Source organism: Thermothelomyces heterothallicus, assembly GCF_042370625.1.
Source record: "Thermothelomyces heterothallicus CBS 202.75 unplaced genomic scaffold P884_scaffold_19, whole genome shotgun sequence".
NCBI classification, from domain to species: domain Eukaryota; kingdom Fungi; phylum Ascomycota; class Sordariomycetes; order Sordariales; family Chaetomiaceae; genus Thermothelomyces; species Thermothelomyces heterothallicus.
The window spans coordinates 603,476-627,283 of NW_027192580.1; the positions used below are offsets into that span (position 1 = coordinate 603,476).

The 23,808-nt window shown below is 58.1% G+C and overlaps 10 protein-coding genes across 10 annotated transcripts; 4 read left to right on the forward strand and 6 right to left on the reverse strand.

Annotated features, from left to right (window-relative positions):
• Positions 1–453: 453 nt before the first annotated feature.
• On the reverse strand, positions 454–3,277 carry P884DRAFT_247366 (P-loop containing nucleoside triphosphate hydrolase protein). Its single transcript, XM_069440501.1, has 2 exons — positions 3,120–3,277; positions 454–2,913 (listed from the first exon to the last, which is right to left on the reverse strand). The coding sequence occupies exons 1-2, from the start codon at positions 3,207–3,209 to the stop codon at positions 664–666; spliced, it is 2,340 nt and encodes a 779-aa protein (XP_069295899.1). The 5' UTR covers positions 3,210–3,277; the 3' UTR covers positions 454–663.
• A 456-nt stretch (positions 3,278–3,733) lies between these two features.
• P884DRAFT_301463 (synaptobrevin-domain-containing protein) lies at positions 3,734–4,686 on the forward strand (the record flags this gene model as incomplete). The annotated part of the gene is made up of 2 exons (XM_069444855.1): positions 3,734–3,771; positions 4,011–4,686. 2 exons carry the CDS (start codon positions 3,734–3,736, stop codon positions 4,684–4,686), a joined length of 714 nt encoding a protein of 237 aa, XP_069295900.1.
• A 47-nt stretch (positions 4,687–4,733) lies between these two features.
• P884DRAFT_46582 (uncharacterized protein) lies at positions 4,734–5,594 on the reverse strand. Its single transcript, XM_069445913.1, has one exon. The coding sequence runs from the start codon at positions 5,461–5,463 to the stop codon at positions 5,188–5,190; it is 276 nt and encodes a 91-aa protein (XP_069295901.1). The 5' UTR covers positions 5,464–5,594; the 3' UTR covers positions 4,734–5,187.
• P884DRAFT_46577 (uncharacterized protein) lies at positions 5,568–5,956 on the forward strand. Its single transcript, XM_069445912.1, has one exon. The coding sequence runs from the start codon at positions 5,672–5,674 to the stop codon at positions 5,915–5,917; it is 246 nt and encodes an 81-aa protein (XP_069295902.1). The 5' UTR covers positions 5,568–5,671; the 3' UTR covers positions 5,918–5,956.
• Positions 5,957–5,995: 39 nt separating this feature from the next.
• P884DRAFT_271372 (uncharacterized protein) lies at positions 5,996–7,261 on the reverse strand (the record flags this gene model as incomplete). Its single annotated transcript, XM_069442430.1, has 1 exon — positions 5,996–7,261. The coding sequence occupies one exon, from the start codon at positions 7,259–7,261 to the stop codon at positions 5,996–5,998; it is 1,266 nt and encodes a 421-aa protein (XP_069295903.1).
• A 741-nt stretch (positions 7,262–8,002) lies between these two features.
• Positions 8,003–8,830, forward strand: P884DRAFT_301465 (uncharacterized protein; the record flags this gene model as incomplete). The annotated part of the gene is made up of 1 exon (XM_069444856.1): positions 8,003–8,830. The coding sequence occupies one exon, from the start codon at positions 8,003–8,005 to the stop codon at positions 8,828–8,830; it is 828 nt and encodes a 275-aa protein (XP_069295904.1).
• Positions 8,831–9,594: 764 nt separating this feature from the next.
• On the reverse strand, positions 9,595–15,814 carry P884DRAFT_247378 (Sec63 Brl domain-containing protein; the record flags this gene model as incomplete). Its single annotated transcript, XM_069440502.1, has 1 exon — positions 9,595–15,814. The coding sequence occupies exon 1, from the start codon at positions 15,646–15,648 to the stop codon at positions 9,595–9,597; it is 6,054 nt and encodes a 2,017-aa protein (XP_069295905.1). The 5' UTR covers positions 15,649–15,814.
• A 1,117-nt stretch (positions 15,815–16,931) lies between these two features.
• On the reverse strand, positions 16,932–17,731 carry P884DRAFT_205500 (ras family-domain-containing protein; the record flags this gene model as incomplete). Its single annotated transcript, XM_069438653.1, has 3 exons — positions 16,932–17,251; positions 17,330–17,597; positions 17,699–17,731. 3 exons carry the CDS (start codon positions 17,729–17,731, stop codon positions 16,932–16,934), a joined length of 621 nt encoding a protein of 206 aa, XP_069295906.1.
• A 1,104-nt stretch (positions 17,732–18,835) lies between these two features.
• On the reverse strand, positions 18,836–21,023 carry P884DRAFT_301468 (ATP synthase regulation protein NCA2-domain-containing protein; the record flags this gene model as incomplete). Its single annotated transcript, XM_069444857.1, has 3 exons — positions 18,836–19,185; positions 19,247–20,931; positions 21,007–21,023. 3 exons carry the CDS (start codon positions 21,021–21,023, stop codon positions 18,836–18,838), a joined length of 2,052 nt encoding a protein of 683 aa, XP_069295907.1.
• A 1,218-nt stretch (positions 21,024–22,241) lies between these two features.
• Positions 22,242–23,740, forward strand: P884DRAFT_286462 (methylsterol monooxygenase; the record flags this gene model as incomplete). The annotated part of the gene is made up of 4 exons (XM_069443833.1): positions 22,242–22,258; positions 22,325–22,430; positions 22,492–22,635; positions 22,688–23,740. The coding sequence occupies 4 exons, from the start codon at positions 22,242–22,244 to the stop codon at positions 23,339–23,341; spliced, it is 921 nt and encodes a 306-aa protein (XP_069295908.1). The 3' UTR covers positions 23,342–23,740.
• Between the last annotated feature and the right edge of the window lie 68 nt (positions 23,741–23,808).

Consider the following 23,808-nt stretch of genomic DNA (forward strand, 5'->3'; position numbering starts at 1 on the left):
CGTAGAGTAGTAGTAATTACTACTGTACTGCAGTGCATGCACTGCAGGGAAGCTGGAACCAACGCGGTCGCGGGGTAACTAGTGGGGTCGGAGCTACTGCGAAACCGAAGACGATAAGCTGATAGGATAGGAACAGCTGACATCATCCCTCCAAGCCCCAACAACTTAAAGTCGGTGTCTGTAATCCCCCGACAAAAAAGGAACTTTGCAAAGAGGAGCGGAACCCGCTTGTGGTAGAGGTTCCTCGGCAGAAGAAGGCTGGGCAATGAAGGAGCGGAGTAGGGGCATAGCAGTCGGGAACGTGTCTCTGAAGAGAGCAAACGCTGTTTTCAGAGCTATTAAGCTGGCGTTAGCATAAATCATGGTCGCAATCTCTCTCTCTCTCTATACTTTGATTTCCCGTAGCACATCGCGAGTTATTCCCCTTTCTCTACAGAGTGCCTATTGAAAATTCACGGAAATTCTCCCAAGTTATCGCAGATCACCCGAGCGTAGCAGTTGACTCCCTTTTTGGCTTTATTTGTACATACTCTTGTACCGAGATCCGTGTAAACCATTCCTGACGCTTATGCAAAAGCCGTATCCTACAACAAAAAGTATACGTACAAAATCTATCCGCCGACTTATCATATTATACAGACACGAGCCGCCCTCCTTCCACCCTCAGGCCCGCGCGGACACCTCACCTTTCTTGCCTCCTTCTTCGGGCGCTGGCACGGCCGCGGCCACGGCCCCGGCCTCATCCACCTCCACCTCCCCCTCGAACATGGGCTCCTCTCCCCCCTCGACCCACTCGCCCAGCCCCTCATCGTGCGGCCCGATGAGCTGATCCTCGTCCGGGCCCAGCAGGGTCCTCTCCTTCTTCTCGATCTTCTTGGCCATCTTGCGCATGCGCTGTCTCTTGGTGCGCTGCAGGTCCTCGACGAAGCTCAGCTTCTCGAGGTGGTCGGCAATCTTCTCCTCGACCATCTCCTTGACCTTGAAGGCGAGCCCCTGGCTCTGGAAGACGCCCTGGTAGCGGTAGCTCAGCCACAGGTACATGGTGATGGTCTGGTGGAGCGACTCGAGGCGGTGCAGGTACGTGACCTGCTCCGAGGGCAGGCTGGGGCGGACCTCGTCGAGGACCTCGAGGTCGATGACGTCGAAGTCGAGCAGGCGGCCGCTGCCGAGCTCGGCGACGCACTTGGCAAAGGCCTGCAGCGCGCTGACCTGCCTGGGGTCGCGCAGGTTGACGGGCACGTGCAGGAAGACGCAGCGGTCCGACACGCTCAGGTCGTAGGGCTGGATGATGTCGGCGATCTGCAGCACGACGCTGAAGTCGCACATGTGGAAGCGCGGGGACAGCCGGCTCATCTCGCGCAGGCGGGCCAGGACGAAGCTGATGGGCGTCCGGGGCGGGAAGTAGGAGTGGAAGCGCTCGATGACGGACGGGGGAGGGAAGATGCCGGCGGTCGGGATGGGGGGCGCCTCGGTCTGGAACGCGTCGTTGATCATCTGGAGGTCCTCGTCGTCCAGGGCCGAGACGAGGCCCGGGGCCGGCTTGGACGTGTCGCCCGTCATCTCTTGGGCGGCGGTGCGGTAGCGCCCGGCGCGGCCGCCGATCTGCTTGATCTCGGGGATGGTGAGGGGCCGGAAGGCGGTGCCGTCGAACTTGAAGCTGGACTCGAAGATGACGCGCTTGACCTCGAGGTTCAGGCCCATGCCGATGGCGTCGCTGGCGACGAGGAAGTCGTAGTCGTTGTTGGGGTCGTTGAAGAGCGCCGCCTGGCTGGCGCGCGTCTCGGGCGGCAGGCTGCCGTAGACGACGGCGCACCTGCGGCCCGTCTCCTTCTCGATGCCCGCCTTGAGCTGGTGGATGCTGACCTTGGAGAAGGCCACGATGGCGTCGCCCTTCTGGAGGTTGCCGAACCTGCCCTTCATGCTCTTGTCCATGACCTGGAGCGGGTTCAGCCGTTCGTAGCGGTGGACGACGCACTTCTCGCCGATGCGGGCGCACAGGTCCTGGATGAGCGGCACGACCCGCTCCTCCCCGCAGAGGTGGACCTCCTTGGCCTGGACGCCGAGGAAGGCCTGGGTCCAGGCCCAGCCGCGCTCGTCGTTGGCGATCATCTGGATCTCGTCGATGACGGCGACGTCGACCTTCGCGTTGAGCGGCGTCATCTCGACGGTGCAGCTGTGGAACCAGGTGTCGGTGTCGGCCGGTATCCTCACCTCCTCGCCGGTGACGAGGGCGCACGGCTTGTTCTTGGCCTGGAAGCGGCTCCAGGTCTCGTGGGCCAGCAGGCGGAGGGGCCCCGCGTAGATGCCGGTGCGCGAGTTCTCGAGGGCCTTGAGGGCGTTGTACGTCTTGCCCGAGTTGGTGGGGCCGACGTGGAGGTGGATGGTGCGCTGCATCATCCGGGTGGCCGGGTACCACTCGTAGGGGAAGCGGAGGTCGGCGAGGGCCATGTGCAGCTCGTTGACGGCCTTGGGGAAGCGGGAGCGCATCAGGAAGGTCTGGAAGGCGTACTTGAGCTCGCGGGCCAGGCCGGCGGCGTCGAAGCGGATGAAGGCGTTGCGCAGGTTCCAGAAGAGCGGGTTGTCCTGCCGGCTCGTCTTGCTGCCGTTGGTGGCCAGCTCGAAGGCCCGGTCCAGCACCATCTTGAACAGGCCGACCTCGCGGTCCAGCTGGGACTGGTTGTTGATGCCGAAGGAGCGCCACTCCTCCTTGTTGTCGGCCCAGGCGCCCATCGACTCGATGACCTTGGAGAAGCGCGACTCGACGAGGTTGTGGAAGAGCTGGTAGTTGCGGCGGATCATGAAGGCCGGCCGCCGCAGCGTCGACGACTGCTCATTTTGCAGGCCGGTCCGCAGGAACTTGGCGTCGACATCGCCATGTTGGTTTGGGTCCCTGTTCTTTAGGAATTTGGGGTTCTGGAGAGGAGACAAGCCAAAGTCAGGAGCTGTGCAAGACGCAAGGCACAGAGAGTCGAGAGACGAGAGATAAGAGACCAAAAGGTGTGCGAACAGGTCGGCTAGGCGCCGGACAGAGACCAATGGAGAGGAAAAGAAAACGAAACAGAAAAATAAAAACCAAAGACGGCCGAGACAGGAAATGGGAAGGGGGAGGATTCACGAACGGGAAGGCCAGACGACTTGGAGCGCCATCGCCAAATGACGCGGACTGGTGTTCTTGGGGGTTTCCAGGCGGTCCCGAGAAATGATTTCATGACCGCGTCGAGGGGTCGGCTGAGACCATGCTGGTGTGCAATCGGTGTCGGTGTTCGGCGGATGAGAGTGTGGGATGGGATCGCTTGCATCCTTGTCGCGAAAGGCGCGGTCAATCCAATCAATCTTTTTTTTATCATTTATCTTATCGTTCGTTGAATGCCCACTGCTGCACTGCTGCACTGCTGCCAAGAAGCAGACCACACCTAAGGCTGGGCTTTCGGCAGGGGTTCTTCAGGCCCCACACCCAAGTTACAAGCTGCCTCGTTTTCTGGCTCCGTCATCGTGCAGCGCCGCCAGCCAGAGAGAAGGAATCAGGTAACGCAGTACTTAGCGTCTTTCGTTGACGCTGCCGGGTGCTTCTGCAACCCAGCCAAAACCAACCAAATACACCACTACACTAACAACGGCCTCATATGGTTCTCATTCTCCGGGTATCTGACCCGCCGCAGCAAAACAATCCACGAGCAAGCAAGCAGTAACAACCATTCTCCCTCCTCATTTGTGAGGCGACCCTACAGAAACAATGGCGTCCTCTTCCACGCCAGCGACGCCGCTGCTCTAGTACGTCCACCGCTATCCCTCCTCCTCCTCCTCCCCCTCCTCCTCCCCCTCCTCCTCCCCATCATCATCATCCGTTTCCCAAGTGCCAACGTTCTGCACCAATCTTGCGTGTGCACGCATTACACATAGCGTACGAGAGAGAGAGAGAGAGAGTATTGCTTGTCGGTAGAGTTCGATCTTTTGCTAACCACAAAAAAAAAACAACCACATCGGTCGATCCTCCCCCACCCCGCACGCAGTGCCTGCATCGCGCACAACACAACCATCCTGGCCGAGTGCACGACCTCGGCCAGCTCGCAGACGTCGTCGCTCGCGTCGCTGATCCTGCCCAAGATCGACCACGCGAGCCCGCAGAAGCTGACGTACACGCACGGGGCGTACCACATCCACTACGTCGCCGCCTCCCCCTCCGAGTACCCGCCGGCGCAGCCGACGGCGGGCGGGCTGACGTACCTGGTGGTGTCGGACGCGGCGGCGGCGGGCAGCCGGCGGCTCTCGTTCGCCTTCCTGGCGGAGCTGCGCGCCCGCTTCCTGGCCGCGCACCCGCCCGAGACGACCGACTTCTCGGACCTGCCCAACTACGGCTGCGCCGGCTTCGCCGCCGACATGCGCGCGCTCATGGTCCGCCTCGGCGCCGCCGCCGCCGCCGACGACGCCATCGGCAGCGTCCGCCGCGAGATCGACGACGTCCGCGGCGTCATGACCCGCAACATCGAGGGCCTCCTCGAGCGCGGCGAGCGCATCGACCTGCTCGTCGACAAGACGGACCGGCTCGGCCAGGGCGCCAGCGAGTTCCGCGTCAGGAGCCGCGGCCTCAAGAGGAAGATGTGGTGGAAGAACGTCAAGCTGATGGGCCTGCTGGGCTTCGTCCTGATCCTGATCCTCGTGACAATTGTCGTGTCTGTGAGGAATTAACGGGGGAGAGAAAACCAAAGGGGTGGTGGGGAAGAGGTTTTTTTTTTTTTTTTTTTTTTTCGAGACAGGTTGGGCTTCTTCAATCGGCATCGGTCTGATGGCGTTTCTAAGGGGGTGTGGGGGTTCTTGGATGCCTAGTTTGGGTTCGCACAGGCACACACTACACGGGTCAGAGGCGCGTTTCCGGTTTGTGTTTGAATGAATGCCGAGGAGTAATGACTTTCGATTTCAAGATCACCTCCCTCCCTGCCTGCCTGCCTACCTGCCTGCATGCCTGCATTTGCGCCTTGCTTAGCCTGCCTATATAACTAATCTAAACTATTTCGTGGCTTGAAAACCTATCACAACAACAACTGCTGACCCTATTTATGAAGTTGGTATCCCCCGCTTGGTTAACTATGTCATGTACAGTACAATCGTCGACCTGCCAGCTGACAAATGCTCCTTTGATTCCTCCATATAACAAGACTCAAACAAACCGCACCAAGCCTGCCAGTCCCCTCACAACCGCGGGCCAGCCGGCTTGTCACTGCCGCGCGGCGCATCCTGGTAGACATAGCCGTGTGCGACCGGGCTGGACTGCGGGCCTGGTGGGATGGTGAACGGCGGCCGGCGGAGCTTGTCTGTGAAGAAGACCGGGTGGCAGTATGAGGAGTCGTGGTGGGAAGGCCGGCCTTGCCCGCCCCAGAGTTTCTGGCAGGGGACGATCAAGTCTTGCGCCGGCACAGCCAGTGGTGTGGGTGCTGCTGGCGGTGGTGGTTGAATTGCCGCTGCCATGGCTGGATTGAGGTAAAACCGAGAAGACCGCGAACTGCAGGCACTCGCGCTCGCGGTGAGCGTGCCGAGGTCTGAGAGAGCTTGCTCGACCTTGTCGGGATTGATTTGTCGATGCAGATCAGATTATCAATCTCGCTACCAATCGGCTTGATCGAGAGAGCGCCGAGTTTGTTCTTCTGCCTCTTCGTCTTGGGAACAATTCGTGTCTATGAGACTTTGTTGCGTGGTTGTTGAAAGACTTCATAAACGAGGCCGTCGCGTCAATGACGTGCCCGTCTTCACGTGCAACCCCCATCATCAAGTTGCCGGTGTGGCCCCTCCTTCCCCGGTCCCCAGAAATACACTACTGGCTGCGGGTGTGCTGTGGGTCCTCGGCCGTTTATTCCCCGGTGGTCGCTCTCGCCGAGAACCGAGTTGGTGGGCGTCCATCATTAAAAATAAGGGGAGACCATAAGACAGATTGAAAAAGTGAAAAAGAAAAAAAAAAAGAAAAGAACAAACAAGATCAAACCCGCCAGGCTCCAATGGCCAGTCACTTGGCATTATTTCCCGCAGCCTTTCCCTTCTTCGCACCCTTCTTCTTCTGGTTCTCCTTGGCCTTGCCCTTCTTGATGGCGCCGATCAGCGAGTCGATCTCCTCGACCTGAGCCGCCCGCTTGGCTTCCTCCTCCCTCCTCTTCTCTTCCCTCTTCTCCTTGGCCCTCTTGAGGGCCTGCTGCTTCTCCACGCGCTCGATGAGCTGGTCGCTCGACTCCCAGAGCTTCTTGGCCACCTCCTCGTCGTCCACGTCCTTGCGGGCACAGTCCACGTCCATGCACTCCTTGATCAGCCGGCCGCCGGGCCGCCTCACCACGCTGCCGTCCATCATGGCGTAGAGGAGCGACTGGGAGGCCATGTAAGGGCTCTTGAGCAACAGCCAGGAAAAGAAGTAAAAGATCAGGTAGACCAGCAGCCCCCAGAGCGAGCCTCTCGTCAGCCACCTCCTGGTGCCCGGCGTGCGGGCGTACCCCGGGTCGACGAGGACGACCTTCGCGTTCATGGGCAGCTCGTCCGGCCGCTTGTAGGCGTCCAGGTGCTTCTGGTAGGCCTTGGCAAACACCATCAGGGCGAGCTTGCTCTGCGCGTACGCCTTCTGCGGGGTCCAGTCGGCGCCCTTGAGCGGGTCGTCCAGCCTGGGCGACGAGATGTAGCTCGAGCAGGTGGCCACCACGATGCGCACGTCGCGGTCGAAGGGCTGGGCGCGGATGGCCGGGCTGAGGATGCCGAGCAGGTGGAAGTTGGCCAGGAAGTTGACCATCCACGTCACCTCGACGCCCTCGGCCGTCTCGATGCGCCGGCCGCCGGGCGGCACCATGGTGGCGGCGCACAGCACGATCATGTCGAGGCGGCGCGGCGGCGCGTTGTCGATCCAGCGCGTGGCGAACCGGCGCACGCTGTGCAGGTCGGCCAGGTCGACCTGCTCGGCGTACACCATGTGGTTGCCGGTGCGCGCCCGCAGGTCCTCGACGTACTCGACCACGTACGAGTCGCTCGGCGGCGTGCGCGTCAGCAGCACCACCTGCGCCCCGCGCCGCGCCAGCTCGTACGCCGCCACCGCGCCGATGCCCGACGTCCCGCCCGTGATCAGCACCACCCGCCCGTGCATGTTGCGCTCCGCCGGGTTGTGTCGCCCCGAGCTGTACCATTTCGTCAGCGTCACCGCCGAGAAGGCCGTCGCGTACTTGAGCAGCCGGTACGGCTCCGGCATCCAGGGCGGGTAGCCATTGAAGTATAGGGACGCGAGGAAAGGAATCGGCATCGTCCGTTTTTTTCTTTTCTTTCTTTTTTTTTTTCTTTTTGTTTCTCTCTCTTCTTTCCTCTGTCTCTTCTTTTGCCTTTTCTCTCTTTTGTTGCCCGGGGCTGCTTGTCGGGAGGAGAACACGGTGTGATTACGGCGAGGACATTCTTGTCTGGCAGGCGGTCGTGAGTTGACGTCGACTTAACGAGGTTGCGTGTTGAAGTTAGGATTGGAGATCTCCTGTGTCTTCTGTTGCGCTTTTGCTGAAGTTAGGAATGTGGATACCTAGAGCACGAGGAAGCCCAGCGAACGGAGTACCTAACCAGGTAAGGCGGCCGCTCCCAAGACCACTGACGTCGGCCCCTGATCTGCATGCTGTGGGCCAGACCGTTTAAGGATGACAGGGGGAGCTTCAGTGGGGCCGGTCTGCTCAGTGGCTCCCGGAACCATACCTTCCTTCGGATACAGTGTACGCTCGAATCCGGAGTGTACGGATTATACAGCCTCACTTGCCACTCACTCTTCACAGTTCATGGATCACAATTGCTACCAGAGTGCCTTATGTAGAGATATCCTTTGGCTCGTCCTCCGATCAAACTTCTGCCACCCTTTCCTCATCTCCCAAGATTTTCCTAGAACGCAAGATCTTCTATTCGATTTTCCTTTTTTTTTTCCTCATTTGATTTAGTACCCTTTTCGATTCTTTTTTTCCCTTGTTCCCTCCCAGTGAGCGTTTGACAGATACCACAACAGCGACCAACGATGGGCTCGTCCAGGCGCAGCTCAAGCAACGGCGATGAGGAGGATGACTATGACCAGATCCCACTCCAGCACCAGCGCCCATTTGGGACCGGGCTGTTCAGGAAGCCGATAGCGTTTGTGTCTGCTTCGGCGGGAGGGCAGCAGCTCAAGTCGGTCGACGACACAGCAGCAGCGAAACCGCGCCAGGACGTGGCCGACATCTACCTGAGCATGGTTCTCCCCGAGGACGCCACACGGTCGCGGTCGGCGCCGCCCACGAGCAGCACCAACACCAGCAGCAGCAACAACAACAACAACAACAGCAGCAGCAGCAGCAGCAGCAGCAGCAGCACTACTACCACCACCAAGACAGTGGGGGACGAATCATCCCAGCCCTCAACATGCCCGGTCTGCAGACTTCCCCTCGACACGGACCCTGAAACCCACCAGCAGACCCTCGCCCACCAGGTCTGCCTCCCCCATTCGCAGCCCCCCTCGGCCCTGGACCGCACCCGCATGGGCCTGGCCTACCTCTCCGCCTACGGCTGGGACCCCGACTCCAGGAAGGGGCTCGGCGCCGAGCAGCAGGGCATCCGGTACCCGGTCAAGGCCAAGGTGAAGGACGACAACCTCGGCATCGGCATGCGGGCCCCGTCGCCGCCGCCGCCTCCTCGCGGAGAGAAGCAGAGGGAGGAGAAGGAGAAGGAGAAGAAGAAGGCGCAGCTGCTCGATGCCAAGAAGGTCCGCAAGATGGCGCTCGACGACAGGAAGAAGGCCGCCAGGATCCGCCAGGACCTGTTTGGCGATGGCAGGCTGGAGAAGTACCTGGGACCGGGGGCGGCGGGATGAGCGGGCGGCATTCCGCAATTTATACAGCCTCATCGTCATCTCTCTCCCTCTCTCTCTCTCTCTCACACACACACACACACTCTCTCTCTCTCTATATATATAGACCAACCCCGCACCGTCTGCTCCCCCTATGCCCTTGCAACCCTCGGGGGAGCTTCGAGGTGACTAGAGAGGGCGGAGACCAGCAGCGAGATTTGGCCTTCTCCGAACCCCCCCCCCCCCCCCGGGCGGCCCCCCACTCCCCCTTTCTAGGGGCTTGGTATAGCGCGCTCTCTGCCTGGAGATGGTTTGATCCCCCTCCGAGGTAGTGTTGTCTCGGCTTCAAGAAGCGCACAAGACACGCACAGAACGGCCCTCCCGGCCGCTCCCTGGGAAACATGCTCTTCCGTAGTTGGCTAGTTCGTCAAGTTCAAATGACGGCTTAACCGCCGACTGAGGAGGCTCGCAGCTTAGGGATAAAGGTGAAGTCGAAAAGGGATAAATGTAGGTTGGGAGGGACTTTGTTGAAGGGGGTGGGGGGCTATAGGGTCGAGTATCTTAGTCCGAGAGACCGATCAGTGTCGAACTGAGGTTCTCATAAATCCAACGTAGTGCGAATCTGCAGCATCGTTCCATAGAAGTCTTCGCTCATAGCGCCTCATCCATTTTTTTTTTTTTTTTTTCACCAAGGCATCAACCAGATATCGTGGTAAATCCCATGCGCTAATCGTGAAAACAAATGCCGATCCCACCCACACCCTCTCACCTCCCCTCGCCTCAGTCACCTACGCCCTCTCGCCCCCTCCGGACCATCCTCCAGCACTTCCCTTCTTCTCCACGACCCCTGCCTCTACCTTGGGTGCCGCGGGCAACTCGACGCCCGCGAATGTCCACTCCATGCCCACATAGCCATCACTCAGCACCAGAACGTCCACCTTTCTTCCTTCCTCCTCCTCTCCCTCCTTCACGTCCGGCACCTGAACCACGGTCCGCGCCGTCGGCCGCTCGCCCACCTCCACCACTGCCCTCCTGCCTTCCTTACCATTACCACCACCACCACCACCACCACCGGGCCTCCACCCGACCCTCTTGATGGCGAGCACCTCATCCCGCGCCAGATCCCCGACAACCACGAACCACCCCTCCGTCTGCGGTTTGGGGAAGCGCGGGGCGTAGATCCTCGCCTCGCGCTCCGTGACCGGGTTGAGCCGGCGCAGGCTAATGGCCAGCGAGCCCGTCTTGACGTCCTCCACCGCCACGCTCACGTCGGGGAGGGCGGCGGCCGCTTTGGTGAAGCGCGGGAGCTGCGAGTGCGGGACGCCGAGCTGCTCTCGGGCCAGCTTCTCGAGGAGCTTCGGGTTGGAGACTAGCTTGGCAATTTCTTTAAGGGGGATGGGTTTAGTTTGTGATGGCTGCGACGATGAAGATGAAGATGACGGTTCGGCCGCCACGCCCGGCAGAATCGAGGCCGGGTTCTCGTCCGGCCAGCGGGCTGATTTGACGCACTGCAGAAGGCGGATGAACTCCAGCATGGAGCTGAGGTAGCCCAACTCGGCCATGACGTCGATACTGGCCTGTATGATGCGGATGGCCTGATCGAGGACGCTGGTCTGGTCGCCGACGTAGTCGGTGATGGGTAGCCCGATGCGCGACATGTGTGCTTGTAGCAGGAGGAACGCCTTGACGTGCGGGTCCCACATGGGCAGGCCAAAGGCTGTGCCCGGAAAGGTGAGGTTGCGGGAAAGCTCGGCATTGATGAGGTCTTCGTTGTGCCGAACGGGCAGCTCGTCGTATTCGGTCGCGCGGCACATCCAAGTCAAGGCATCGAGGAAGGAAGCTTGGGGCTTGGCTTTGCGGACGAGGTGCCGAATCGTCTTGTGGGAGAGGTAGTAATAGCTCATGATCTTGCCGAGCGGTGTTGGGTCGACATCCCCGTTGGGGTAGACCTCCACGCATTTGGACTCGGTGAGCTCGGCCAGAGAAGCATCAACCATGGATATCATGAACTCGTTCGCCAGCTGCTGCGCAGTGGTCGAGTTATGCTCCTCCGCAGAGACCTCGAGCCCATAGTAGGACGGGTTCTTGTGCAGGCGCCGGAAGAAGAAGGTCCACGTCAGATAGTCCAGCGCGTCCTGCTTCGTGACGATAGTCTCGGCGCAAATCTCGGCGGACAAATGGTTATCAAGCACTGTATGGAGCGACGATTCGACCGGGAAACCCGTGTGCAGGAAATGTTTATAAAAGTCCTTCTTGGAGTTCTGAGTGAAGATGCGGGCTACGCCCGAATCGTCGAACTGCGGCCGGCCGGCCCGGCCGAGCATCTGCAGCACATCGGTCAGGTCCATGTCCTTGTACGCCTCGATCTTGGCATCGTAATACTGAGTCCCCTTTACGACGACGAGATGGGCCGGAAGGTTGACGCCCCAGGCAAGGGTGCTGGTGGCGATGAGGATCTGGATCTTGTTGTTCAAGAAGAGCTCCTCGGCAATCTGGCGGTCCGACTCGACCAGACCTGCGTGATGCAGACCGATACCGAAGCTGATGGCCTCTTTGAGCGCCTCGTCCTTGACCCGCGAGAGGTTCAGCTGGAGGTCGTCCTCATCCATGTGGAGGAAGCGCCGCGGGTTGTCTTCCATCCCGCAGAGGTTGATAAGATCCTTGGCCGTCAGACGCGTCTGCCGACGGGAGGGAACAAACACGATGACCGGTTTCTCGGGGCTGTGATTCAGAATAGCCAGGAAAGTGGGCCGGTTCATCGACTGCATCAGTGGGCAGAACCCCCGGACTTCGGGGAACCCGTCGATGTAGAGCTCCAGCGGGACCGGGCGGACCGAGTGACGGAAGTTGAACAAGCCCTCCTCCTTGACACCTAACCAGTTGGCTAGGTCCGTGGCGTTCGCGCACGCTGTCGACATGCCCAGCAGCCTGACAGCATTCTTGGTGGACGAGGCAATGTAGTTCATGCGAGAAACAATGATCTCCAGAATCGGACCACGGTCTCCCGCCAACAAATGGATCTCGTCAATGATGACGAGGCTGACCTTCCGGACGTAGCTCCTGGTCTGCCAACTCCGCGAAATGCCGTCCCACTTCTCGGGCGTCGTGATGATGATGTCGGCATCCTCGATGGTCCGCGTATCGGGCGTATTGTCGCCTGTCAACTCTACCAGCTTCAAGCCCAGAGGCCGAGCGAGCCGTGTCCCCCAATCCTTGACGCGCTCGCGCACGAGCGCCTTCATGGGCGCAATGTAGACGACCTTGGAACCGGGGCGCTCGCGGAAGGCCCACCACATGGCGAGCTCGGCGGCAACCGTCTTGCCACTCCCCGTCGGCGAGCCCAGGAGGACGTTCACCGGCCGGTGATACAGCGTGTGGAACAGCTGGGTCTGCATCGGGTTGAAGAAGTGGAATCGCTTAGCGTAGATCTCCTCCAGAGCCTGGTTCTTGAGCGCCGTGATGGGCAGCGGCTGCAGATTGAGGAGGTCCGTGTACACGCTCTCCGTGTCAGGACGAATGAGATGTTGGAACGAGACGGCGGTCACCGTCTCGGCGCCGAGCCAGCGATCTGACACAGCCCGCACATAGATCTGGTCCGGGAGCGGGTCGGAGAGCGGAATGGTGAAGTTGAGCTCGTGATCATCGTGTAGCTTCTTCCTGTTGAGAATAAAGAACTCGTGATGGTATATCTCGGAGGTATCCGAGTTCTCGACCCAGATATAGTACGACTCGGACGTCCCATGAAGGTGGTCGTTCCAGCGGAAGTCAGGGGTGATGTAGAGCTTGATCCTCAAGACATCCCGGTTCAGGGGCGCGATCTCAGCCTCGACGCTCAGCGTTGGGAAGTTGTCGAGGAGCTTCGCAATCTTGGTCCCCATCCGATAGTTGTTGACGAGATTCCCAATCTCGGCGGGCTCCATCTCCCGCAAGGAGTCGATGGACAGCGAGTCTTTCGCCTCCAGATTCTTGAGAACGTGCTTTGGAAGATCAAACTGATGGAACGGATGCCGGAACATCCATATACGCTTCTCGATGGATTTCGCCAGTGTCAACAATACCAAGCATTGGTAGCCCCATCGCCGATTCAGCGCAATCATAAACAGGGCCCTGCAGATACGCCCGGCCTGCTGGGCGACATAGTTCAAATCGTTGGTTAGAGCAAAATCCTCCGGCTGGCCCCTCGAGATGTAGACCTGCAGCAGAATGTTGGTCTTCGTCTGCGCCTGATCGATGCCCCCATCAACCTTGTAGGGGACGAAGGCATCGTTCTGCCTCATCTTGGTCAGCTCATCCGCCTCGTTGTTTCTCGACTGGATGTTGTCGAATTCGCCGCTCATGGCGATCATCTTCAGAATATCCTTCTCCTCAGAATTAGGCCTCATGAGCGAGTTAAAGATCTGTATACTGGTATGCTGAATGTAGTACTGGCTGGCGATCCGGCCGATATCTTTGCTGCGCAGCTCCTCGGTGGGCTCGTTGAAGATGATCATCTGGCACTGCTGGAGCGTCCTCGCCGCCTCGATGGCCAGCTTCCGTCGCCGCTGGACGAGGGAGCGGTCGTCGTTAAACTCGGCCCACTCGATGCCGTATGCCATGGGGTTCTTCTTCATGCGCACAAAGAGGTACGAATACCCGATCCACTTCACGGCATCGTTTATCGAGTTGACGGTGCCCAAGGCAATCTCTGCATTCAGGTTGTCGACGAGCTTGCTCGAGAACCTGGACTCGATAGGAAGCTGCTCCGTCACCGCCGTGAGGTAATGGGCAAGCTTGTCGTGGGTGGTACAGATCATACCGATACCGACGTCCTCAAACTGCGGACGACCGGCACGACCGAAGATCTGGAGCACGTCGAGGATGCCCAGGTCGACAAACTTGCCATCCTGGGCGCTGTACACCTGCGTCCCCTTGATGACGACCGCGGCAGCCGGCAAGTTGACACCCCAAGCCAGCGTGGCGGTACAGCAGAGGACCTTGATGACGCCCTCGGCAAACAGGCGCTCCATGAGATTCCTGTCTGAACGCGCCATGCCGGCGTGATGGATGCCCAGACCCTTAGGCACGAGATCCCGGATCTCGCGGGCCTTGGTTGACTTGACATCCTTCATGGCCTGCTCGTACTTTTCGTGGCCGCTGGGGTCGAACAGGCCGACGCAGGCGTCATCAGTCGCCTTCTCGTACAGCATCTTGGCGGTCGCCTGAGTGTCTCGCCGGGAGTGAACGAACACCATGACCTGGTGGTCCTGCTCGAGCATCTCGCGCACCTTTTCGAAGGCGACCTGATCGAGGTTGTCCCGTGACTGCTTGCTGTTCGGCTTTCCCTTGACCCCGATGAAGTGTTGCTCGAGCGGGACTGGTCGGAAGGAGGCATCGAAGTAGAACAGCCCGGTCCGTTTGTTAACGCCCAAGAACTCGGCTACATCGACGTAGTTTGGGAGCGTAGCGCTGAGGCCGATGATGCGAATCATGGATTGCGTGCTCTCGACCTGCCGCTGCGTCCTGGCCACCAGCGACTCCAACACAGCGCCTCTCTCGTCGTGGAGCATGTGGACCTCGTCGATGATGAGCAGCCGTACCTTTTGCACCAGCTCAGTATCGCCAGTCCCTTTTCTCGTCACGACGTCCCATTTCTCAGGCGTCGTAACGATAATCTGCGTCTGTACAATCTCCGACTTTGTCAGATGCATATCGCCGGTGTACTCGCGGCAGCGCAGCCCGAGCCAGGCCAGCCGTCTTCCCAGTTTCTCGGTGATCTCCGCCGCCAGGGCCTTCATGGGCGCGACGTAGACGATCTTGAAGTCGTCGGCCTGCACGGCAAAATCAGTGGCCAGATGGTCCTCGAAGGGGCTCGGAGTCAGATACTGGCCGACGGTGTGCAAGATGGTCAACATGGCAGCATCCGTCTTGCCCGCGCCGGTCGGGGCGCAGATGAGCATGTTCTCGCTGGTCTTGTAAGCAACCGGGTACACCAGGCTCTGCATGCGGTTGAGCGTCCTGTAGCCCTTGAAGGTGTTCCTGCACAGACCGTCCATGTCGGAGATCTTGACGAGCTTCTGGCCCGGCCAGAGGGTGCCCTTTTTCCCCGCCGGTACCACATACTCCTCGTACTTCTCAAACTCTAACCGCTGACTTCCCACGGGCAGCTTGTACTTGGCACCGGTGTGACTCAGCGTGTTGCCGGCGCTGTACGTCTTGTAGACGTGCGGGTACTCCTCCTCCCTTTCGCGGGCCGCGGCCAGGGGGGCGGCTTTGTGCTCGAGATCCCTTCGTCGGAGAGCCTCCTGCCTCTGAGCCTTGGTCAACAGCCTCGGCGCCTGGCCGGTCGACTCGTCGCGTAGGCTCTCCGAGGCTACGGAAGCGACGATCTCGGCCCGGTGAGAGACCAGGTCGACGATGAAGTCCAGGTCGTCAAACCCCACCAAATCCGTCAATAATGACTGGAGCTCGCCCTCGGGCCTGCTGGTGCCCAGGATGTCCATGATCTGGTCTTGCAGGGCGGTGGGCGAGAAACCCGATTTGCGTGAGGAGAGCTCGACGCATCTCGAGGCCAACCAGTGAGCATCGAAAACGACGGGTGTCCCGCCGTCCACGCCGTCAAACATGTCGCCGCTGTCAAAATCGAACTCGTCCAGCTCGTCGTCCGAGATGAAGTCCCACACATCGCGGGGCCCGTCTCGGGGCTCGTATGTCTGGTCAATCTCATCGTCGTCCCAGTCTGACCCATCCGTGTACTCGACGCTGCGACTCGTGTCTAACCCTGCAACGGCGGCCTTCATGGCCTCTGCCTGGGCGCGCCATTCAGCGATGGTCGCGCAGCTCTCGGGTGATGATGCTCCCGCCATTGTTCGTTTCTTCGTGCGGGTGGAATATTCTCGGTGGCCAAACCTTTGGTGAGACAGAGCAGCTGCGCGGATTAAGCAACAAACAACAGAACTTTTCGATTACTGAAACAGCTGTGCCAGCGAGAAAAATTCACAACCCCGTGAGGGAGGATATCATTTCGCGGCGGGAGCTTCAGAGGACCAACGTTCCCGGGTTGAGTCAGCCCGGCGAATCTACTGGGCTGCGGAAGGTACCTTGGGTATATCAGCTACGGAGTAGGAAGTCGCATTTTGGTGGATTACAACGAGGCCCACAAATACGGATAGAGACAAGTGTACTGTACAACAGCAGCCATATTGCGTAGGGAGGTACTTAAGAACAAATTCGCCGCCTCAATTCAAGCTTCGGCTATGCTAATGTTAACATCGAGGTAAGGAAGGTGAGTACCGTAGCTACTCCTAGATCGGCCAGGTCGTTGTGCCTCTGTCAAGGAACCGTTCTTCAAACAATGGGCATCGTAATTTGGTACGGCCGAGTGTAAGTTTCGTATCATATTTAACCGTGATGTATCTTCCCCTTAATCTTCGACACCACAGTTGCATGTTGGGGAAGGCATGGGCTATGAAAGTTATGTATTAAATACCAGGCGTCAATACAAAAGGAAAGCCCCAAACTCCGTGCCCAGAACATTGCTCCCTGCTCCCTGCCCTAGACACTCTACCCGAACGCTTCAATCGCTCGCCTGCTCGCTCGCTTCTCTATCTGCCTGCTAGGTCAACAAGAAACCTCCTCCAACAAACGGCAGAAACAAAACGACAGAACAAACCCACACGGCGCCGCCTAGCTCAGGAGCCGAAGCTGTGAGCTGCTTCCGAGTGCCTGGTTGATGACGCATGCGGGCCTTGTCGTTTCCCTTCTCAAGTTCCTCTCCCAGTCTTTCCTCCTCTTATGTGGTTTAGGTGTTTGTCTGGTTGCCTAGTGCCGCTCTCCGGCACCACCGAATAAAGCTTGCCCCGGGCCCCAACGCCGGTGTTAATTCTCAGAGGCCGTACCATATTGAGCATTGAGTGATCATCGGAATCGAAAGTCGTCGGAGTCGTTGTATGGGTGTCTCGAGGTACTTGGGAATGGTTTCATAACGAAGATCAGGGCCCGGTCAGCAGTTTTTGGCCTCCTTTCTGGAAATGTCTCGTGATAGTCCGTCCAGTCATAAAACTTCATGCATGCCGCCAATGCGACGCCGATGCCCGCCATGCCCAGCGCCCCAAGCAGTGCCCCATTTCCTTATTATCTCCCAGACCGGCTAACAGCACTTCACACCGCTCTCGGACCCGCTCTTATCACCGACATTCACAGCCTGCCCCGCGGCCGCTTGGTCTGGCTTGGAGGTGTCGATGATGCGCTTCTTGATGTCGGCCGCCAGGCTGTAGAAGGCCTTATCAATGTTGGTGTTGGTCTTGGCCGAGACTTCGAGGAACGGGATGCCCAGCTCGTCAGCCAGCTGCTGGCCCCGCTCTGTCGATACAACCCGTTTCTCCTCCCAGTCGCACTTGTTGCCGATCAGGATCTTGTTAACACCCTCCGTAGCGTGCTGCTCAACGTTGGCGAACCACGTCCGAATATCTGTTTTTTTTGGCGCGGTAGTTAGCCATAAGTATCTCCGCTTGTTGCAGGGCGACCAGAGGATAGGAGGTTACGCACTGTTGAATGACCTCTCGTCGGTGACGTCGTAAACCAGCAAAATCCCCATGGCGCCCCGGTAGTATGCCGTCGTGATGGTGCGGAATCGCTCCTGTCCGGCCGTGTCCCAGATCTGAAGTTTCACCCGCTTGCCATCCAGCTCAATCGTCCGGATCTTGAAGTCGATGCCGATGGTCGTGATGAAGGAGGGCGTGAACGAATCCTCGCTGAAACGTAGCAGGCAGCATGACTTGCCCACGCCCGAGTCTCCGATCAGCAGCAGCTTGATCTGTGGGTATCACCGGTATTAGCATGTGTAGCCGCATCTCCTTGGGATGTCCATGTCGCCCGGGTCGGTGGCGGCCAGACGCTGGACGCAGGCGTATTTACCAAGAAGTCGTAGTTTCTATTGCTCGACGACATGATGATGGTTGGATGGGGCCGTGCGGGCTTCGAGTCGGTTCACACCGGTAATCGAGGGTAGAAAAAAAAAACAGGTCGATTGGAGAACTTAGGCGAAGCAGATCACGGGCAGAAGGCGCTTGAATGCGTCGACAAGCCTGTCCCAATGGCCAGCAGAAGGCCGGACGTTCAAGGTCGTGACAATGGCGAACTGATCACAACTACCGAGTTGTCAGTAAAGCCGTTATAATGGTGCGTGGCTTTGTGCGGCGGCGTCGGTGAATGCGACGGTTGACCAGATGTTCGGCGATTTGTTGTGCGAAAGCAGATGGCAACTGGGCCTAGGATTGGGAGTAACCAGAGAGGATAGCTGGAGGCCAAGAGGCCAGGTTTGGGGATGGAACAAGGACGGGGGAGGTCACCGGGGCCACCGAGGCAGACGTACCTGAGAAGACAGAAGCCTGGAATCCAAGGCCAGGCGCCGGTTCTCGGCAATCACCGCCGTTCTCCGTTTTATGTTCTCGGAGGCTTGTCTGTTAAATCAGATCGAAGAGCGATCAAAGAAATGCAGCCTTTGAGGTTCAAGCTGTCAATTGTGAGCTCCTGATAGTTGGCGAGGTGAGCCGCACAAAGTCGTGTCCGATGCAGAACGATACCGGGGTCTTGGCGTGTGCCTGGGCCCTGCGTTCAGAGAGTTTGAAGTGGCGGGCTTCAGGGGCCCGGTGTTAATGGATGGCCAGAGCCCCGCTCATTTTGTGCCAAAAATGCGTTCCGGGTAGGTACCTACTAAATTCCAAATCGATTTTAGGCGTCCGGACTTCTGCGATCAAAAGACCAGGGGTGCGACACCTTCATCTCGTTTTAAAAATGTCCTCAGGGGCAAAAGACTCAAACGACGTAAATTATTTCACACAGCAATGATCGTGGAAGTCGGTCCATGTGAAGACAAGAAACGTCAACCTGCTGTAGAACAGAGACCCCTTGGTGACTCCATAATTTCTTTGATCATGCGCCGAGAATATGCTGAAAATGCTCTTATATGCCAACCCACATGCTCCCAGGATGCTCCGCTAACTAACACGTAGATAATCATCAATCACATCCTCATGTCAGGCCTCTTCCTTCCTATTTCATCTTGCTCAACCACTCGGCGTACGCCCACCGGATCCTCTCCAACGCCTTCATCTGTACCTGAATCCCTTTGAGGTTCGCCAGCTCATCCAAATCCTCTATGAATTCCTTTTCGATGTCACCTGGCAGAACACCATGCGCCAGGCCGCGCAGCACGTGAACCTCACACACCAAGAGGCCGTGGTCACGGTAAGATATGATGTTGTTCTGCGAAGTGGTCGCCTCGGACAGGATCCTATCAATCCTCCTCAGCACGCGGATGCTACGCCGGATACGCCGGCCTTGGCGCATGCCCTTGCGGCTGCCAAAGAGCGTCCTGAGGTATTGGAACACACCGATCGAGACTGAAGAGCAATGTTAGGGCAGTGGGGAGGAGAAACGAACGGGTATAGGGTGAACGCATACCTAAAACACCAGGAGTAAGTCCGACAAAACCAAACACTAACTCCTGGCTCTTCAGCAACGCATCGATGCCGCTGATCGCCACTTCAAGATCGACCTTGGTCTTCTGGACCTGAATGAGCAACGATCGAACCAGGTCGCCTCTTACGGCGCCCACCAAGGGCCGCCGCAGGTCCTTCTCGTACGCCTTAAGGACAGGCGTCACATCTCCCTCCTTGACCTTGGACCGGATCTCGCCGATTTCGAGCTCCGTGATAGATGAGCTACCGACGGCGATATCGGGGTTGTCGATGGCGAACTCCACTACCATCCTCTCGAGGCTGTCGCGGTCGGCCTTGAGGCTGTCCCGGCTCATGATGGCAATCTCACTGTTGGCGTCGTGCCGAATCGTGCCGATGATCTTGCGGACTGGTTCGACGACCCAGTTGAACCAGAAGTCGCGTACGGTCGTGCCGAAGTTGCGGATCCAGTTGATAATGTCGTCTTGCTTGATAACGAGGATGCGGAGGATTGTGGAAGATGAGACGAGGAGGGCGGCGGCCGGGAGCCAGTATCTGACCAGCCATGACGGCCGTCCATGCTCGCGGGCGAGGTCTTTGACGGCGGCCCGGTGATTGGGCAGACCTTGTTCCAGCAGCCCGAGCAACCGACGCGCGAGAACAGCGGGTCTTTCGGCTGGATGCGAGTCCTCGATGTGGACCGAGAGTTCCGGATCCTCTTCGACGCCGGCGAAGACCTTGTCTTCGAATTCAGAGACGGAGAGATCCAGGAAGAGGACAGATTGCAGGATCATGTCCATGAGGGCAACGCTCCGCTCCAGAAGCCCTTTCCATTCGTCACTGTGCGTATCTTCAGTGATGCCGAAGTTGAGCCCCTCGTCCAGAAGCACGCCCAGTCCGGTGGCGGTTAGCTCCCGCAGTCTTCGTAGTCGTTTCTGCTTGCTGCGGGCCTCTGAGCGGCCAATGTCCACTCGAGAGAGAATCTTGCGTTGTATGTCTGCGATAGACCGCTCGGCGACGCTTTGCCTTACGATACCATAAAACTGGCGCCAGTGTCTCGACAACGACGGATACAAAGCCTGGAGCCTTCTGGTCTTCCGGTCGGCACCACTCCCATCTGTCTGAGTCGACAACAGGTCGTCCGTTTCGGACGCTCGGGCGGTTAATTCATCCCGGTACAAGCGTTGGAAGCGGTCTACGCTGTCCAAGTAGACCTCTTTTGACCATCTCCACATTCGCAGCGGCGACGTCTGTACGGTGTATGCAAAGCTGTACGGGTACGAAGATAGGACCTCGTCCCAGTACCAGATGTCGTCGCTCAAGGGCACGATCTGGTCAAGGAGGGTGCTCATTAGAAGGCCGTAGGTTTGCACAGTGGCTTTTCCCACCAGGAGCCACTCTACATCAGTCTCATAGTGGGACTTTGCCTCGAGGTGTTCCACCGAAAGTTCTTCCGCCAGCCCGGACTGCCGCAGTAACGTCTGGATTCGCGCCGATGAGAGATGGGCTCCCGAGACAGATCCGGACGACAGGGCCTTGACGATGCCCAAAAGTTCGTTGAGGCGAGGCGAGGCCAGCGCCGAGGCCGTCGCGCCGTCGACGGTCTGCAGTTCGACATCTTGGTCCTGGGCGTGCGTCAGGGGCACCAAAGAGACGCGGTCTATCCGTGCATCCAAACGGCGGACCTGACTGAAGAGGAGCACATCGGTGTTAACGTTGTTGACCTAATTAATGACCAAAGAGAGATTCTCGGGCAGTACTGACTCGGCCACAATCGACATGGTAGTATGATGCTCCAATCGAGGTTTCGCAACTTTCGAAGTCAACAACCGGGCTGTGTAGACACGATGAGCGGCAGTCCCGCCCCTGTCTCCAGAGAGGACGCGTGAAGGCCCAAGTGGCGAGGTTATTGGCCCGGAACCCGGATGTCCAACGATTGACAGTGACAGGAAATGGGCCGATAGTCCGATCAGGTCATCTAACTCGACCGGATGTTGCAAACACCGAGAGGGGCCAGCAGTGGGTGAAATCCGTAGGGGGGAAGTGGCGCTTCCGCTAGGGCCGAGAATTTTGGTTGCTGTGGGTTATCGGCAGGGCTCTGGCCGATGAGATCATGCCTGCCGCATCGGAGCCGAGAGAGAAGCTGCTCTGTTCCGCTGATAAAAATGGCGAAAACGACAGGAAGAACGCAATTCCGAATCCTGGACTCGGATGATAATGGAGCTTGCTCATAAGCTGAACAGAAAACGGCCTTGCGTTGGAACGCAAGACTGTGCTATGCTTTGGCGACCTGGTCATGATTTCATAGCCTCCAACGCTCTAGTTTGTAGCCCTATGCTTCAACGGAATGCTGCTTACTTGCATGCTACAGGTACTCACCAAAACGGTACCTGGGCAAAACAATTTGTCAGTGGGAAATCAGGCGAAAACAAAGCTTTTAACAGCCACTCTCGCATTCACAGGATAGTAAGCGGTTAAGATGCCTCTTCGCCGCGTCTGAACCCCAAAAACAGATAGCCCATCTTTGCGTCCCCTTGGGAACCGTGCTCGCTTTGTTTTTTTGCATATAACGTTATGGGCCTAAGCGGTTTCTTTAATCTTGGCAGGCACGCGGTAAGATCAGCCCGGAGTTTGTGCCGTGTATCAGTTCCACTGATCTTGGGTGCCAATGAAAAGGCGTAAACAGTTCTCAACAAGCCCCACTTGGCGTGTTCGGGAAACGGAATACCCTTCAGTGGTGTGGGCCGATTCTGGTGCGACTGGCTCGGTGGAGACCGAGAATGCGACCGCCAGTCGATAAAAATCCATTTCACCCCTGACGCTCCTCCTTGTGAATCTCCTTCCATACCACCCTCGCAACCGACTCGTCGACTCGTGAAGTGGTCGTCATTTTTTATCTTCCTAGATAGATTCTGGGTTTCTGCTTGGGGGTCTGCCCTTTTTCTTCTTCACCTACGGCCACCGCTCTTTGCGCAGAGTCGGTATCGGCACCGCAAAAGATGGCGTCGACAATGCTGTAAGTCGCCTCGCCCTCTACAACTACGCGTCGGAGCGACAGATGAGCCTGACCAGCCGCGTACAGGAACACAACTATCGCAGATCTTGGCTCATCGGCTTCCCTGACAACCGTCTTCGAGGAGGTATCCAAGTACAATGTTCACCTGAATATCTTGGAGCGCCTATGGGCCGTATGTGCAGCCCCGACCCCTTGCCACCATACAAACAACGCTCCTGACGCGTCAATTATAGTCTTGGTATCTCTGGATGCAGAATGACACGATCGCGACGGGTGTCATGAGCTTCATCATGCACGAGCTCGTCTATTTCGGCAGGTCCCTTCCCTGGATCATCATCGATGCGATCCCATACTTCAACAAGTACAAGATTCAGAAGGTCAGTGCGCTGCGAGCTCCAATGCCGTCAATGTAGGCTAACAGCTTCCTAGACCAAGGTTCCAACATGGAAGGAGCAGTTTGAGTGCGCAGCGCTCGTCCTACTGAGCCACTGCACTGTTGAGCTTCCCCAAATCTGGCTCTTCCATCCCATTGCCACCTACTTTGGCCTCGACTACGGCGTCCCGTTCCCGCCTGCCTGGAAGGTTGCCATGCAGATTGCCATCTTTTTTGTCATTGAGGACGCCTGGCACTACTGGTTCCACCGGGCGCTGCACTACGGCCCTCTCTACAAGTCGATTCACAAGCTGCACCACAACTACAGCGCGCCCTTCGGTCTCGCCGCCGAGTATGCCTCCCCGATTGAGGTGATGCTCTTGGGCTTCGGCATCGTCGGCACCCCCATTGTCTGGGTATCGATCACCAGGGACCTGCACCTCTTCACAATGTACATGTGGATCATCCTCCGCCTGTTCCAGGCCATCGATGCCCACTCCGGCTATGACTTCCCCTGGAGTCTGCGCCACTTCCTGCCTTTCTGGGCCGGTGCCGACCACCACGACCTGCACCACGAGCGCTTCATTGGCAACTATGCCTCCAGCTTCCGCTGGTGGGACTACTGCCTCGACACCGAGGCTGGCGAAGAGGCGAGCAAGAGACGTCGCGAGAAGAAGCTCGCCGAGCTCCGGGCCAAGAAGGTGCAATGAATGCCCGGTTCCTTCTCTGACAGAGCGTGCATTGGTGCAGGGCCATGCCGTCCCTAAACCAACTCAGTATGAGCTGGGGTGAGAAAGGAATATCCCGCCAGCTGGTCCGCTGCATGATAGAGAGAACCCGACGAGGATTCCTGCAATGGGCAAAAATCACTCGGAAGCAACGCACTTAAGTGGGCCTGACGTCTGTGATGATGAAACGCGAAGAATGGGGACTACACTGCAGAAGGCAGATGGAACGGAACGGCGCTGTCCTGGGAGAGGGCGTTGTTGCCCGGAGGTCCCATTAATCCTTAATACTTTACAGCACTCATTTGTACATATGGCATTACATACTATCAAAGCTTTTAATAATACAGAAACCAAAAAGTTGAATTATACCTTGCAGGCCCCTCAAAAACCCCCCTCCCTCTCCCCCTGTGTACTTTTCACTCAAACCTCAAGCTAACCTTCGAGCTGGC

What these genes read in the sequence shown, in the direction of transcription:
- P884DRAFT_247366 (XM_069440501.1), bottom strand. Translation starts at nt 3,209, where the DNA reads ATGAAATCATTTCTCGGGACCGCCTGGAAACCCCCAAGAACACCAGTC. An exon ending in CCAAGTCGTCTGGCCTTCCC is followed by an intron (nt 2,914 to 3,119) that starts GTTCGTGAATCC and finishes TCTCCTCTCCAG; the next exon opens with AACCCCAAATTCCTAAAGAA.
- P884DRAFT_46582 (XM_069445913.1), bottom strand. Translation starts at nt 5,463, where the DNA reads ATGGCAGCGGCAATTCAACCACCACCGCCAGCAGCACCCACACCACTG.
- P884DRAFT_46577 (XM_069445912.1), top strand. Translation starts at nt 5,672, where the DNA reads ATGAGACTTTGTTGCGTGGTTGTTGAAAGACTTCATAAACGAGGCCGT.